This window comes from Salvia hispanica, chromosome 3, assembly GCF_029641045.1.
Source record: "Salvia hispanica isolate PSC_SH4W2 chromosome 3, Shi_PSC_v1, whole genome shotgun sequence".
Classification (NCBI taxonomy): domain Eukaryota; kingdom Viridiplantae; phylum Streptophyta; class Magnoliopsida; order Lamiales; family Lamiaceae; genus Salvia; species Salvia hispanica.
The window spans coordinates 22946677-22962852 of NC_142694.1; the positions used below are offsets into that span (position 1 = coordinate 22946677).

A 16176-nucleotide genomic window follows, 5' to 3' on the forward strand; every position below is an offset into this window, starting at 1 on the left:
AACCCTATATTTATAGTACTTAGGAATCAGATTAATTGTGGCTAGTCCTAGTGCTATTCTAGTTTCTTGTCCACTATTGTGCAGTTGGGTGTCCTAGTGATGTGGCATGCAATTTCTAGTCATGATGATATGACACGAGGTGTTTGGTTTTAGTCCTTGAGCTATTGTGGATGCTCTTAGGAAAACTTGATTAGTACTCCCTCCGTCCCGCTTAAGATGACACATTTTCCTTTTTAGTTTGTCCCAACTAAGATGATACATTTCCCTTTTTTGGTAACTTTCTCTCTCCAATTAACACACTCAACCACTTTTTTTCACTCCTATTAAAATATCCATCTATCTTCATCTCTCTACTTTAATACCTACACCCACCTTCTCTCTCTCCAATTAAACACTTTAACCAATAACTCCTAAAATCACGTGCCAGCTAAGCAATGTGTCATCTTAGCCGGGACGGAGGGAATAGCTTAATTTGAACTGGAACTTTTATCAGATTAAAATATTTCCATTGTATTCTAAACGTTTGGATTTTGATCTAATTGAAATGGTAACAAAAAAATTAACATATAATCAATTCAATACACAATAATAAAATTTAGTTATATTTATAAAATGTAAAATACTTCACAATGAGAATTTTAGGATATAAGCTTAAACTTGAAAATTAATAAATAATAGTTTTATTAAAATATATGACATGTGATACAGCGTTTAATAAACCTTGATTTGTTGAGTAATTTAATAGATAACGATGGATCGTGACAATTAACAACTAATTTTAAAATTTGTAAAATTAAAATTAACACGACTAAAGTTTAATTTTGATCCTAAACATAGGATTAAAATACGAATTTAGTCTAAATTATTTTTTGAAAAACAAGTCCATAACAAATGAAATCCTTATCAGAGTTGTCATTTTTTTAAGGTTCCGTCAAAAACTAACGGTCATGTCACTGTGTAATTAACGTTGACCGTTAGTTTTATGACAGAACCATCAATAAAATGACTACTTCGACGATATTTTCATTTGTTATGAACTTATTTTTCAAAAATTGAATGTTTTGGACCAAATTCGTATTTTTGGTCATATGTTTGGAACCAAAATTGACTTTTACTCAATCAACACATATACTCCCTCCGTCCCTCCGTCCCTGAAGAGTATGCACTATTTCCTTTTTCGTCCATCCACAAAGAGTATGCATATTCCAATTTTGGAAACTCTCTTCTCTCTAATGAGGCGGAACCCATTCTCCACTAACAATACTTAAAAACACTTTTTCTATCTATCCCTCTCTCACTTTACCAATAATGCATTAAAACTCGTGCCGAACCAAAAATTCATACTCTTTGGGACGGGGGGAGTATACATTATTTGAAAATTTTCAATGCATACTCTCTTATTTTTTCCCTTATTTATTACTAGAGTAAAGGCCAAAATTGGTCCTGAACATATGCTTGTTTTATGATTTTGGTCATAGACTTTATCTTTTGAATTTTTCGATCCTGTACATTTCAAATCAGATCACAATTGGTCCTCTGTTAACAATTCCGCTAATATTTAACGGTCAACGATTTTAATCACAATTTTGACCAATTAAAGCTGTTAATTATGATTATTTACACCCTAATTATATTCTTAATTATTTTAATAAATTTACATTTAAAATATACAACAAATATTAGTAAAAAAAACAAAAAATGAAATATACAGCCCAATTTAATTAATCAATCATCTCCTAATTAATCCTGGTAATGCTCACCAACATTGATCCCTCCGCCGCACCGGAGCCCCCTTTCTCCTACTGCCACACAGCCGCCGCCACCAAACGCAAGCGCCGCCCCGCCGGAACCCGGATCGGTACGTGTGCGAGATCTGCAACCAAGGGTTCCGACCAGAAAACAGGCGTCGCATTCGCCGACGTCGCCGCCGCGGGCTTAGTATCTTCTTTCTTATCCTCGCCGACGCTCACGAGCTCCGCGTGGCCCACGCTCTTCCTCAGCTGTCACGTGAGCTCAACCGCGTCAATGCTCTCTCCCACCACCACCACTTGATCCTTCTCCGCCCCCGACAAACGCCACCGATTCCACTCTCCATATCCCCACGCAGATTTTTAGGGCTTTTGAGCGGGATTTCTCGTCGTTCATCGACACACGCACCACAATCTTAACCTGCACAAATAATCATCATCAAATTCAAAATTAAATTGGCTAGCGATTCAATTAAGCAGAAATTGGTTAGGAAAGAGGAAGTCTCCAATTTCGTAGTGATTAGGAAAGAGGAACCCAGATCGGTACGTGTGCGAGATCTGCAATCAAGGGTTCCAGCGGGGCGGCGCTTGCGTTTGGTGGTGGCGGCGGTGTGGCAGTAGAAGAAAGGGGGCTTCGGCGCGGCGGAGGGATCAATGTTGGTGAGCATTACCAGGATTAATTAGGAGATGATTGATTAATTAAATTGGGCTGTATATTTCATTTTTTGTTTTTTACTAATATTTGTTGTATATTTTAAATGTAAATTTGTTAAAATAATTAAGGATATAATTAGGGTGTAAGTAATCATAATTAACAGCTTTAATTGGTCAAAATTGTGATTAAAATCGTCGACCGTTAAATATTAGCGGAATTATTAACGGAGGACCAATTGTGATCTGATTTGAAATGTACAGGACCGAAAAATTCAAAAGATAAAGTCTAGGACCAAAATCATAAAACAAGCATATGTTCAGGACCAATTTTGGCCTTTACTCTTATTACTTAAAACCTATGCCGAACCTAGGCATGCACAAACCTAGGATAGATGTCTCATCATTCTTTGTCTTCTACTATTATAATTTAACAACAAATATTATTACATAAACTATTATTTATTAGCTTTTTATCATTATCGATTTGCTTATGTTTATAAATTTATTGTATATGTTAACTAATAAATACTATTATACACATTAAAAAAATAATTATTATACAAATTGTATAAACCTGACGATAACTATTATACAAATAAATATTTTTCTATATACAAATAATATTTCTCAATAATTATTTATATTTATTTTTATCTATCAAGAATATATTCAAATAATAATTTTGTTTATATATATTATAAAAAAATAAAGCAAAGTAGAAGACAAAAGAAAGTTTTGTATCTCACATTGGAAAAAGATGAATGAATGATCTAAACATGTATTTATAAAAGAAAATATTTCAACATATTTTGTCTCACATTGAAAGTGAAACATAAAACATTCAAGGATGTCTCTATAAATGAGAAAATTAGGGATGGTTTCATAGAATTCATAAGCAAAAATAAAAAAATAAAAAAAGTTAAAGTGAACTGGAAAACTAGCCCGGAACCGGCAGTTTTGAACCGTCGCGGGAACCGGCGGTTTTTTGAACCGGAACTGCCTAAACCCTTGGCGGGCCAGTTTAGGTTCAACAATTTTTTAAATCGTGAACTGCCGGTTCCGGACAGTTTTTGAACCGTGTGCACACCTAGCCGAATCCATTGTTCATACTCTTTGAGGACGGAGGGAGTATAAGATTGGCGAAGAGTTGGCAGATGGTTGTTTGGAATTCATGAATTATGTTTAAATGATAATGCTTTTTAGAAGAGTGGAAATGGACGAGGGATTAAACCTTAATTCAATTAATAGACAAGGGATGGATCTGTCGATTATGGCAATAAGATTTTTTGAGTTTGATTGTACAACCTTAGGGAATTAGTGAGCGAGGGGGGGGGGTGGAGGAGGAGGAGGAGGCCTAGACGTCGCCACGGTTCATGAACCGCCGGTTCCCGGTTTGGAACCGGCGGTTCCGATTCAAAAAAATATGGTACCTGAACCGGCCCACCTAGGGTCAGGCGGTTCCGATTCCGGTTCCGGTTCAGTCAAGGTTCCAAGCCGGTTCAAAACCGGCGGTTTCCAGACGGTTCCGGGCCGGTTCCGTGGCGGTTTCGGTTCGGACCGCCGGTTCAATGCCGAAATTATTTTTATTTTTTTTAATTTTATTCTGGTATAGTACTAATTGTAGAGTTGTAGTTGTAGTTGTAGTCTTGTACTATCGAATAAATAAATAAAACGAGAATGACAATTGACAAATGGAGTAGAAGTCGACATTGGAGTTGGAACAATTGGAATTTTATTGAAACAATCATACAATCATACAAATTTGAACGATATGTGAATGTCGATATTACAAATACAAATGTTGAAAATTGAAATTACAAAAGAATCAAAAGACTTAAATAAAAAAAGTTGAAGTAAAAAATAATAAATTATAAATGTAAATAGATAGTATATATATATACTCTTAGTCGGCGAAGGAGATGTTTCTAGATAACTAAATTGAAGATACCTTTAGCAATTCAACCTTAATTGTTGAGTTTAATTTTAACCATCAACAATCATGGTAGAATTGTCAAAAGTCTCCCGGATTTAGTTTTATAGAGAAGTCTTCTTCACCGATTAGAGTATATACAAATACAATTATGTAATTGTATTTGTATATTTTAAAGTTGAAACAAATTGAAAAAAAAAAAAGAAATAAAAGAAAAGGACTTGAGCCCAACTTAAATTTAAAATTTAAGTTTGGTAAACGGTTTCTGACAGAAACCGGCTGTTTCATCACCCTACGCTTGCATGCCTATACCCTAAACCCTGAAAAGCTACCGGAACCGCCTAACCGGCGGTTTGGAACCGCCGGTTTCCGGCGAACCGTCGGTTACGAACCGGCGGTTACGGTTCTTGATTTTTCGCGAACCTGAACCGGCCCGCCTAAATCGCCGACTCCTATCCGGTTCCAAACCGCCACCACGGTTCCGGTTCACGGTTCGAACCGCCGGTGACGGTTCCGGGCCAGTTCGGTTTGGTGACGTCTAAGGAGACCTTTGGGAGTTAGTGAGCAATTTGGGGAAGAAGAAAGAAGAAGGATAGGAGAGAGACAGTTTGATTTTAATTTTGGGAGTTAAAATATCACTGATTAGTGACTAGGTTAATTAGATTATAATTAAGTTATTAATTTGATCAAATATGTTTGACTGTTAGTTTTAACGAAGAAAAGTTGATTTTGGACTAAAACATATTGTTTGGGACTAAAAGATTACAAGCTTAATGTAAAGGACCAAAAAGTTTATATGGGCAAATGCAAGGGATCAAAAATAGACTTTAGTCTAAAATTTTCACAAATGTTCATATATTTCGTAAAACAATTTTATATCAATACAACTTATATAATATGTATATATTATGCTTGTACAGTGTCAATATAAAATTGTGTTGATATTGTCATGTCTTCGTGTTGATATATTTAAAACTCCCTCTATTTTATTGTAATGGACGCATTTCTTTCCGGTACCGAGATTAAGAAAATGGTGTGTAATGTATTAAACAAAAAGATAATTAAGTAGGGGAGAAGAAAAAGTAGAGAAAATAAAGTAAGAGAGAGGGAAAAGTAAGTGAAAAAAATGTATTGACTTTCATTAAAAAGGGAAATGACTCCACTACTATGGAACGTACCAAAATGGCAAAATGTCTCCACTACTATGGAATATAGGGAGTACATTATATTGACAGTGTGTTCATAAACCCTAAATTTGATAGTTGTTTTATCTTTTTAGTAATTAAAAAAAATGAAAAACAAAACTATACATGACGATTTAAAAACAATTAAATCTCTAAAATCCTATTGTCTTAAATTAGTTATAGTTAGCAATTAAATGATGAGTTAGCAATTGATCACGACTCCATTCTGGACAGTGATAAAATGCAAATTTTATATATTGTACAAACTTCAAACTATAATCTGAATTGATATCAATAAATATACATAGCATCAACTGAAAATGTCAATACAGTTGTCAAATCATAGTTTTGAATAGGGCTGGCAAATCGTGCGGATTGGGTCGTTATCGGGTTAACCCGATAACGACCCAACCCAATAAGGCCAAACCCGAACCCAACCTGTTAAGGAAACCCCAAACCCAAACACGAACCCAACCCGCCACCTTCAAACCCGGACACGACCCGAACACGATAATAACACGAACCGCTTTGGGTTGACCCGACACGATAACAGCACGACAACAACCTATTTTAGGGTATTTTACTATTTTTGTCATTTTCTATCATTTGTAAAAGTTAAGGAATTTACATATTTTAATTATAGCATTAATTTTACATTATAGCTTCTAATGTTGATTAAAGATTGAACATGCCTTCGGCTAGAATTCAAAAACAAAAATGCTTATATAATTTTAACAAAAATATTTTATTATACTTAGAAAAATATTTTACATCATATTTTTTCTAGTTTTAACAAAAAAAATTGAAACAAGTTAAAAGAACTAAAGAAGTAAAAAGAAAAAACAAAAAGAGTGAAAATACTAATAATTAAATTAAATTTATTAAATCAAAATAAAAAGAATATAATAGTAATAAATTATATTATAAAATTATTTGTAGATTAGTTTTGCTAGTACATAATATCTGAATTAACGTTTTGTATCTATAAGTATAAACTTATTTTTCATAAATTTATTCAAATTATCATTTTATTCTAAACACTAATTGAATTAGTACTATTTTTCATTTGGATCTCTCACGTATATGTATTTTATTTCATTTCTTTCAACTACTTTAGTTTTTGTAATTTGAAATATAATTTGAAGCTTGTAATTTCAAATATTTTCTATATATTATAACACATGGAGAAATATGCAAAGTAGGGTCATTACATGGTCATTTAATATTATTATCCAAAATTACATGAATGAAGACATAATTATATATTTTATATATATTAACTAATACACTTGAAGATTGTGTCACATGCCTAGGTGAACAGTGAGAGCAACAACCTTCTATCGTCGAACTAGCTCTTATGTATCATTTGATGCACTATAAAATATAACAGATTATTAATCATAAATTAATTTTATAATATAGGTCTAAAATTTGTTGTGGTTTATCATAATATTTAAATATATCAATTTATATAGCAGTCATATAATTATAGGATATGTTACAACTTACACGTTGGGTTCCACATGTTGTTATCATCATACCATCTCTATTATGATATTATTATCCACTATGAAAATAATTATAAAAGCAATATTAAAATAATATAGTAAATGAAATATTGAAAATATTGTGATTTATCATATAGTAATAATAATTTTTCATGATCTTATCAATTTATGCAGCAAGTGCTATACATTTGAATGTTGTATTACTATTATATGTGTTGAGTCCAACAATGTCTCATCATTGAAGGGCCCATATTATATTGTTAATAATTTTAGATAGAATAATCAACCAACATGTATAATATTATTTTCAAAATTAAAAGTTAGGAATTAATGATAAAATATCAATGGTTTCAAAAATAATATGAGAGAATTTCCAAACAAAAGAGTGTTTTCCTAATTTATACTTTGTAAAAAAAAAATACAATTTATTTATCTCATTGTGATAGTTTAAATAACATGAATAGAAAATTATTCCATTATTATTCTATTAAAATACTATGGATGGTTATTCTCTCTAAAATTTTATCTTTTAATAAGGGTCTGTTACATATCTTATCTGTACAACAATGCAAATGAATAATGAAAAATCATAAATAAGGTCAAATTAGTCACAAAAATATGTAATTAATAATACTATCTAATCAAAATAAATTAATATTATCCTTTTTAAAATTTGAAGGGCATTTTGTGTATACAATTTTTGTAAATTTATCTTACTCAAAATAAAAATAATAATATTAATTTTTAACGGGTACCCGCATCCGACCCGAATTTTTCGTGTTCTTAGTGGGTCGATCCAATAATGACTCGCATCCGATAAGACTTGATCCAAACCTAATAATTTTGTGTGAATTCGTGTCGAATTATCCATCGTGTCAAAAATTGCCGGCTCTAATTTTGAAGATTAATATGCATCTTGTGTGAATCAAGATGATCGGACATGTGGCATTTGTGTTGCCTATAGGGTTGACATTTGGATGGCACCGCCGCCTCGTAACGACACCATAATTATGATTGCCACTTCACTTGATAAAAAGCAAACACCCGTCTCAAGAATCCTCATCTCAAAAGTCCAAAAATGGGTGATCGGTTCTTCCCAAATGAAATGCCCGCTTACGTCCCAGAAACTGAGTCATCCACCGCCGAATTTGATGATTCACTCACAAAGCTTCTCCATCTTCCACTCAATATTCTGTCCGATCTCCTCAAGAAAGACGCTTTGGACATCAAGCACACAGTAAGTAGTAGTAAATCCTAATTCATTTAATTCTTTTGCCTCTCGAATAATCATATTTGGTTGTTTTACTTTTAGGTAGTGAAGGAGAGCTGGCTGGGCTTGGGAAAACGTGTGCGCGACTTTAGTTTGTACACGGGCGCTTTAGGAACTGCTTTTTTGTTGTTCAAAGCCTATCAAGTCACTGGAGATAAGAGTGATCTTGATTTTTCAATTGACATAATTAAGGCGTGCGAGACTGCTCTTCAAGGCTCTCGGTATGTTTTCTCATTACTTCCATTGCCAGTGTGATGCCCTATTCTTCAAGATATATATACTCCCTCCCTCCTACTTTTATATAGTATTAGCTTTATAATGAAATGTGAGGAAGATAAAGTTAGTGGAATGCATGGTCCATTAAAAAGTCAATGATGAGTTTATTGGTGAACGGACAAAAATGACAAAAATGAGAAGATTATTGGTGGACGGAGGAGTACTGTCTTCATCCACTAAAAGTAGACTTTATAAAGACATTAGTTTTAATATGAAATTTGAAAAGTAAGAGATAGCTAGGTAAAAGTGGTTCAAAGTGTTTCTAGTGATGTAGTGATTGTAGATTTCCATTGTGTGTTTGGATGGGAGAGTTTATTATATAAAGGCATGTTGAGATTGTCTAGGTGTAGCATGATGAAATCTTGATAAGGTGTTTTGGTGTTGTTTGAACTTTTGCTGCTCTATGATTTCTTTATACTCCAATAAATGTTGGTTTCTACTCTGGCTATGTTTTTGTTTGTTTTGTCTTTACTTCCATCTCCAGTAAAACATGTTGAAAATCTGTTTGAGTAGTACTCCCTCCGTCCCAAGGAAGATGACCCTCTTCCTTAGGCGGCACGAGATTTTAAGTAGATTTATTTTGTGTGTTAGGTGAAGAGAATAAAGTAAGAGAGGAAATAAAGCAGAGATAAAGGGATTTTCATTTTTAGAAATGGATCATCTTGTGTGGGACAAACTTAAAGGAAAGTGAGTCATCTTCGGTGTGACGGGGGGAGTAGCATTTAAGAAACGTGACACACCATATGTTCATGTTGTTTGTTTGTTCTACCTTGCATAGGGCATAGTAAAAGTGTTTATAATTGGAGTTGTGTTGTTTAATTGTAGGCGTGTCACGTTCCTCAGTGGAGAGGCCGGCGTCTATGCTCTTGGCGCAGTGGTGGCACACCACAATGGTGATAAGGAACTATGCCAGCACTATGTATCACACTTCAAAGAGGTTGGTCAAATCATTCATGTTTCCACGTTCGTATTCCTTTTCCTTTTATTTCTTGCTGATATCCACTCGGTTTTCTTCAGATTAAGCTATCTATCGATCTTCCAGACGAACTATTATATGGGAGAGCCGGGTTTTTGTGGGCTTGTTTGTTCTTGAACAAACACATTGCTCCCAATACAGTATCCTCCAATAGAATGGTAACACCGTTGTGATATCGAACTTTGATAGGCGCTTTATTAATTCGAGTTTGAATCTCTACAGAGGGTTGTTGTCAATGAGATCATGAGGTCTGGTCGGAAGCTGGGAAATGTGAGCTGCCCCTTGATGTATGAGTGGCACGGCAAGAGATACTGGGGAGCAGCCCATGGGCTGGCCGGGATTATGAACGTGCTGATGGACACTGAGCTGAAGCCCGATGAGGCAGAGGATGTCAAAGGCACGCTACGTTACATGATCAAGAACCGTTTTGCTAGTGGAAACTACCCCTCGAGCGAAGGAAAAGAAGCGGATGAACTTGTCCACTGGTGCCACGGGGCCCCAGGTGTTGCGCTGACTCTGGTGAAAGCAGCCGAGGTGATATTACTATTACTTCTTTCAGATGTCCAGTCTTACACTAGGCTAAGGTTTCAATATTGTTCGACACACTGAAGGTTTTCAAAGGAGAGGAGTTTGTGCAAGCTGCGATTGATGCGGGGGATGTGGTATGGAACCGGGGCCTGCTCAAGCGAGTTGGGATTTGTCATGGCATCAGTGGGAATGCCTATGTATTCCTTTCGCTATATCGGTTAACTGGCAAACCGGAATACTTGTACAGAGCCAAAGCGTTCGCCTGCTTCCTCCACGACCGGTGTGAAACCCTCGTGTCGGAGGGTGTTATGCACAGAGGGGATCGTCCGTATTCGCTCTTCGAAGGTATTGGGGGAATGGCTTTGCTCTTTTTCGATATGACCGAACCATCTAAGGCTAGATTTCCCGCGTATGAACTCTAGTTTACTTGGTAATTATGTAACGTATGTAATAGCTTAACAGCTTGATCATTTACTTTAGGTTTCAAATCCTTGTAAATTTCCTTCTCTTGCACTCCTTTGAGTCCAGTTATAGAGATTATGTAAATTTCCTTTTCTTGCAAGTTCCACTCAAATACAAGTTCCACTCAATTAGACCTCCCTAAGATTCAATGCTAAAATCTAAACAAACTCAAAACATTTCAGGTAATGGTTATAGATGATCCATTCGAAGCATCAAATCTTCTCCTATGATGAAGACCAAGTTATTGATAATGATATTCTAATTTTGGGTAATGATTTTACCAACTATAAATATAGGGAATGCCTTTGCATTGAGAGTGGATGAAGTGCTCATCTGGGATTTTAATATTTTATCGTATTCGTCTTTGACTAGATTTTCCGTATCAATAAAATATCCTACTAAAACAAAACCCAAGGGAAATCGATTCCGTGGAGTAATATTTTGGTCGTTTATTGAATCAATTTTGACTACGACAAGGTCCAATGTGTGGATCGCCAGGATGAAGAGAGAAACTAAACATAGATAAAGGAAAATGAATTTTCAGCATTTCTGGATCATCTCCCTCTAAAGATCTTTTGTGTTTTTGGTCAATTATTAATCATTAGATCACCTAATCTTGGGATCAGGATTTGAGCTGCATTTTTGCATTTAGATGCATTCTTGCTTGGATCATTAACCTATATATATATATATGGAGAGAGAGATTGGTGTGTAACCTGAGATTAGGATCAGGATTTGAGCTGCATTTTTGCATTTAGATGCATTCTTGCTTGGATCATTAACCTATATATATATATGGAGAGAGAGATTGGTGTGTAACCTGAGAAAGTAATTTCAGATGGATTAACTTATTCTTAGAGCATCCGCAATGGTGCTTAGGCCAGCAATAGGCCAGCCATTCTCTCCCCTGCCACGTCAGCAACACTAAAAAATCCACCTGCCACATCAGATTTAGGCCAGCCATAGGCCAGCCGCAATAAAAATAATTCAAAATATACTACATTTACGGAATTAAAATTACGATTAAAATACGGAATTAAATTTACGAGACATATACGGGAAAAATAATCCATTCCATTAAAAAAAAAGTACATGATTTTTTTTTAAAAAAAAAGGGCTTCCACACACGAGCCCCGCCGCTCTCTACTCCTCATCGCCGTCGCCGTCGCCGTCGCCGCCGCCGCTGCCGCTGCCCGTGGTATCTGAGCCCACGTCGGAACCCGCTAGCAGTGCCCTCGCGATCTCCAAATCAACACGCATGCTCTCGAGCATCTCGTGAAGAAACATCTTCTTCGTGGGGTCAGTGGCGGCCTTCCACTCTTGGAAGACCTTGTACATCTGATCCCGCGTATGGTTACGCGAATAGAGAGTGTACTCGAGTGGGGCGGGTGGGAGGGCGGAGGACTGGACCTCGCGGGGCGATAGGGGGGATCCGCCCCTCGCAGCCCGCTGCGCCCGCTTCTGTCCAACCGGGCCGGGGCGACCAGTAAATGAAGGAGGGGATGGAAACTCCTCAGCATCTGGGGGGAGGTCGTGGGATCCGCCGCTGCTGCCGCTGTAGTCGCCGCTATAGTTCAGTCGCTGCTTCTTCGGCCACCCAGCGTCGCACCCCGCCTGGAACTTCTCGGAGTCCTTCAGCAACAAGAAGCACTCCCAGAAGGTGAACTCCTTATACTTCTCCTCCAAGGGGAACTGACTCGCGGCTATCTTCCGGGCGTCGTCCTCATTCTGCCCACTAGTGAGCTGACGGAGGGCGTTGGCGTACAAATTCGCAAAACGGCCCACCGCGGCCCTGGTGCGCTCCCACCCCTTCCGGACCTCCTCGTTGCTGAAGTCCTTCCCGTGCGGGCAGTGCCTCCTATAGGCAGCTCTGATCTTCGACCACATGTTGACGACCCGCTGGTTGTTCGCAACCAGCGGATCGTCGCACACCTCCAACCACCCCCTGGCCACCCCGGCGTACTCATCCTCCGTCCACTTCCTCCGGCCCCCCCGGCGTACTCATCCTCCGGCCAAGGGTGTGGTCAACAGCGGGCTGCGATGACTCGCCGACCGCCTTGGCCTTCCCCCTCGTCTTCTTCTTCGGCGCGGCCCGCCTAGCCCGAACGGGAGTATCCGGAACCTCGAGATCGATCCCCATATCATGTAACGACAGAAGGTCATCGCCAGTGAACTGCGTCTCCACTGGGGTCGACGTGTGAGACGAAGCCGTCAAAAAATCAAGCGAGGGCCGATATACCGTGTCCCCTCCCGGTGACCCCTGAACCCCCCCTGCATCCCGGGATGCATACCGTGCTGCATCCCCCCCGACACCCCGCCCTGCCACATCATCCCCATCATCTGCTGCTGCATTTGGGGCATAACCCCCCACCCGGGCGCTGACTGCCCGCCGCCCGTCATCCCCCACGGCGTACCCCCCGGCATACCCCCCTGCCCCCCCCCCCCCCCCCGGCGCACCGGCCATCATCCCCATCATCTGATTCCAAGGGATGTTAAACCCCGGGCCCATCTGCCCCCATCCGTACCGTGGGAGTCTGAGATCCACTCATCGCTGGACTGGACTCGTTGTTGTGATTCATCGCTCGATGATGCTCTTGTACAGAAAGTTAGAGAGAAAGAAAACTCGTTAAAACAAGTGGTGCAAATGAAAATGAAACGAAAATCGCGTTTATATAGGTTTTTAAAAAAAAAAAAAAAAAAACAAAAATGGGCGCTGGCCGATCGGCCAGCGCCGAGCGATCAGCCAGCCCACGCCGAAGCGCTAGCCGATTTCGCTCTCGCCGACTGCAATGGTTCGGCTAGCCGATCGGCCAGCGCGACAAATCGGCTAGCCGATCGCTAGCCGACCATTGCGGATGCTCTTAGAGTTAAAAAGTCAAAATAGTATAAAAGCATCTAAAATTGATTATTCCTTATGTCCAGAGATTGTCATGATATCAAAATTCATCAAAGATGGGAAAAGTGAGAACACAATATTTTAGGAGCTATTTCTGTAGTTTACTCTTTAAATTTATTGTTTTGAGCAGTTATATGTGATGAGAATAAGAAGGGTGGGAAGAATTTAGATGAAAAGTATTTAGCAGTACAAAAAAAGGATGGATTGAGTGTTTTATTATGATCCTAAACAAGATGAATTTTGTGATACTCTCTCCCTCTCTACATAAACTTCCTCAACCTCAGTCGGCCAAGCCAACGAGCTTCTCGCTGACTTCCCACAGTTTTCGCGCCTTTTCAACGTCGCTGGCCTCCTGCGACAACTGGTTCTCGAACGAGGCTGAGTCCTTGTTCCAGCTCCAGTAAACTCCAGATTTCGTCAAGCTCGGATCGCTCACAACCTACATCATCTCAATTTTGGTCAGTTGTTGAATTTTGACTGACAAGAAATATATAGTGGTTTCAGTTCTTTCTTTACACGATATATTATTATAGTTATTTTTGTTTCATTCACCTGTGCAAGTCTTTTTCCAGCTTCTTCCTCAGATACAAAGCCTTTGGTGATGAATTTTTGGAAAGGAGGGAAGAGCAGCCTGAACAAGGGGATGTGCTCCCGGAACAGCCCGGTCGTGGCAATGCAACCGGGGTAGAGGGATGCGAAGGTGATGCCGGTTTCCTCGTGGAAACGGCGGTGGAACTCCTGCATTATCAGCATGTTGCACACCTTGCTATCCTTGTAGGCCTTGGCTCCGTCGAATTCTCCCCCGTCTATCATGGATGAGGTGTTGAGCCCGCTGAGGCCGCCTTGGAGCCCCCTCAGGTCCCCAAGGTTCGCCTTTGGAGGCACGTTCCCGGCTAATGTATTCGTGTTCCCCGTGATGGAGCCGACTATTATGAGCCTCCTCGATGGATAGTCGGACTTGACAAGGTCGTCGAATAATAGTCTCGAGAGAAGGAAATGGCCGAGGTGGTTGGTGCCCACGCTGAGCTCGAACCCTTCGGCTGTGAACGATGGCTCTCTGGCTGTTGGCTGGTACACGGCCGCGTTGCAGACGAGGACGTCGAGAGGCTGGCCAGTCTGCTTGAAGTTGTTGACAAACTGCCTCACGCTGTCGAGAGACGCGAGGTCCAAGTGCATGATGGTGTAGTTTTCCTTGGCCATCCCCACGGACTTGGCAGCCTTCTCTGCCTTGAGGAAGTCGCGGCACGCCATGATCACGTGCCATTTACCGCCCTCGGCCAAGGCCTTTGCGGTGGCCAGCCCTAGCCCTGAGGAGGCGCCCGTCACGATCACCGTGCCCTTCCTCAGAGTCTTCTTGCCTTGTGCCGTGGCTGGGGCGAATGTCGGGGCTGCTGTCGCTGCCACCGCCTCTGCTCTAGTCACATTCTGTTTCCTCGAACCGTGCTTTAGTTTCAACGAAGAATCCGCTTTGATATAGTCGGAAAATGGTACTCCAAAGAAGCATGAGTCCTTGCCGGATTTTCCCTGCACAAAAGGAAATACGACTCAACTACATTGAGACAGTATTTAATTTGGAATTATTTAACAAAACAATACCTCTTTGTGGATGGAAAATGCACAAGGTAATAGAGCAGCAGACTGCAAAGCCATTGAAGAAAAGATCTTAAGATTTGTTTGATGCAATGGATATTTTTTGGAGATACAACGTGTGTGAGTATATATACTAAGAAATGTGTCCGATTTGGACAAAAAGTGGGAGTGCTGCTTTGGATATGAAATCTAGCATGGATAAGATAGTATTTAGTGGCGGTATATGCCACGTGAAGTTAAGAGCCAATGAGAAGTCGTGGTTGAGATTTCGTGTTGATATATTTGGTATTTTAATGTTAAATTATTATATAGGGTGGTCACCCACAGTTATGGGGCTGGAGTATTATTGTAGCGTTATGGGTGAATAATGTAGTGATTGCTACTGAGAGATAAGGTTTGGTGGAGGGAGTCTCGTACCATAATTTGGCTGAGAGGGGACTACTTTTGAGTTCTTTGATTACATTCATTTCACATGATATATGAGCCTCCAATGAATTCGCAAAATATGAGATGCACTAAACTCATATTAATAACCTTAGGGTGTCTCCGGTGGCGCCCCTCCCACTCGTCCCTCCCACTCGCCCTTCCCATGCCACGTCAGCACTAGCCCCTCCCATTCCACTACCATATCACTAGCCCTTCCCACTCGCCCCTCCCACTAGCCCTTCCCACAATTAAATTAATTCACAATTAAAATTAAAATTCACGGAAATAAAATTCGATACGAATACGAACGGGAAATACAAAAATTACATTAAAAAAAAACATACATCATTCAAAAAAAAAAATTACATAGTAGATAGAAAAAAAAACAACCACATCAGTGTCCACCCCTCCGCGTCCAAACCTCTTCGATGATATCCTCCTGAAGTCGAATATGGGCATTTTTTTGCCGCATGTCGGCAAATGCGCGCAACCGCTCAACCTCTCCATGAGGTACCCCCATGTTCACATTCGTGGTGGCCACGCCGTGGCTTGGACCGGCACCCTTGTCATCTTCGCTGGTTTACTGAGTCAGTTCGTCCCCTTCACTTTCGACAATCATGTTGTGCAAAATGATACACGCGTACATGATGTCGCCGATGTTGGGAATATACCACTGCCGTGTCGGACCCCTCACCATCGCCCATCGACTCTGGAGCGCACCAAATGTG

General features: G+C 39.6%; 2 protein-coding genes across 2 annotated transcripts; one reads left to right on the forward strand and one right to left on the reverse strand.

Annotated features, from left to right (window-relative positions):
* The first annotated feature begins 8052 nt into the window (after positions 1-8052).
* On the forward strand, positions 8053-10629 carry LOC125215750 (lanC-like protein GCR2). The gene is made up of 6 exons (XM_048117282.2): positions 8053-8261; positions 8337-8515; positions 9396-9507; positions 9588-9704; positions 9769-10080; positions 10158-10629. The coding sequence occupies exons 1-6, from the start codon at positions 8103-8105 to the stop codon at positions 10494-10496; spliced, it is 1218 nt and encodes a 405-aa protein (XP_047973239.1). The 5' UTR covers positions 8053-8102; the 3' UTR covers positions 10497-10629.
* A 2982-nt stretch (positions 10630-13611) lies between these two features.
* LOC125211969 (protochlorophyllide reductase-like) lies at positions 13612-15174 on the reverse strand. Its single transcript, XM_048111945.2, has 3 exons — positions 15029-15174; positions 13985-14956; positions 13612-13871 (listed from the first exon to the last, which is right to left on the reverse strand). Exons 1-3 carry the CDS (start codon positions 15080-15082, stop codon positions 13713-13715), a joined length of 1185 nt encoding a protein of 394 aa, XP_047967902.1. The 5' UTR covers positions 15083-15174; the 3' UTR covers positions 13612-13712.
* Between the last annotated feature and the right edge of the window lie 1002 nt (positions 15175-16176).

Bases quoted from the DNA above. Each gene is read 5' to 3' on its own strand.
- LOC125215750 (XM_048117282.2), top strand. From the start codon at position 8,103: ATGGGTGATCGGTTCTTCCCAAATGAAATGCCCGCTTACGTCCCAGAA. The intron at 8,516-9,395 runs GTATGTTTTCTC...GTTTAATTGTAG, and splicing joins ACTGCTCTTCAAGGCTCTCG to GCGTGTCACGTTCCTCAGTG. The intron at 10,081-10,157 runs GTGATATTACTA...GACACACTGAAG, and splicing joins CTCTGGTGAAAGCAGCCGAG to GTTTTCAAAGGAGAGGAGTT.
- LOC125211969 (XM_048111945.2), bottom strand. From the start codon at position 15,082: ATGGCTTTGCAGTCTGCTGCTCTATTACCTTGTGCATTTTCCATCCAC. The intron at 14,957-15,028 runs GTATTGTTTTGT...CCTTTTGTGCAG, and splicing joins CATTTTCCATCCACAAAGAG to GGAAAATCCGGCAAGGACTC. The intron at 13,872-13,984 runs GTGAATGAAACA...GAGATGATGTAG, and splicing joins CTGGAAAAAGACTTGCACAG to GTTGTGAGCGATCCGAGCTT.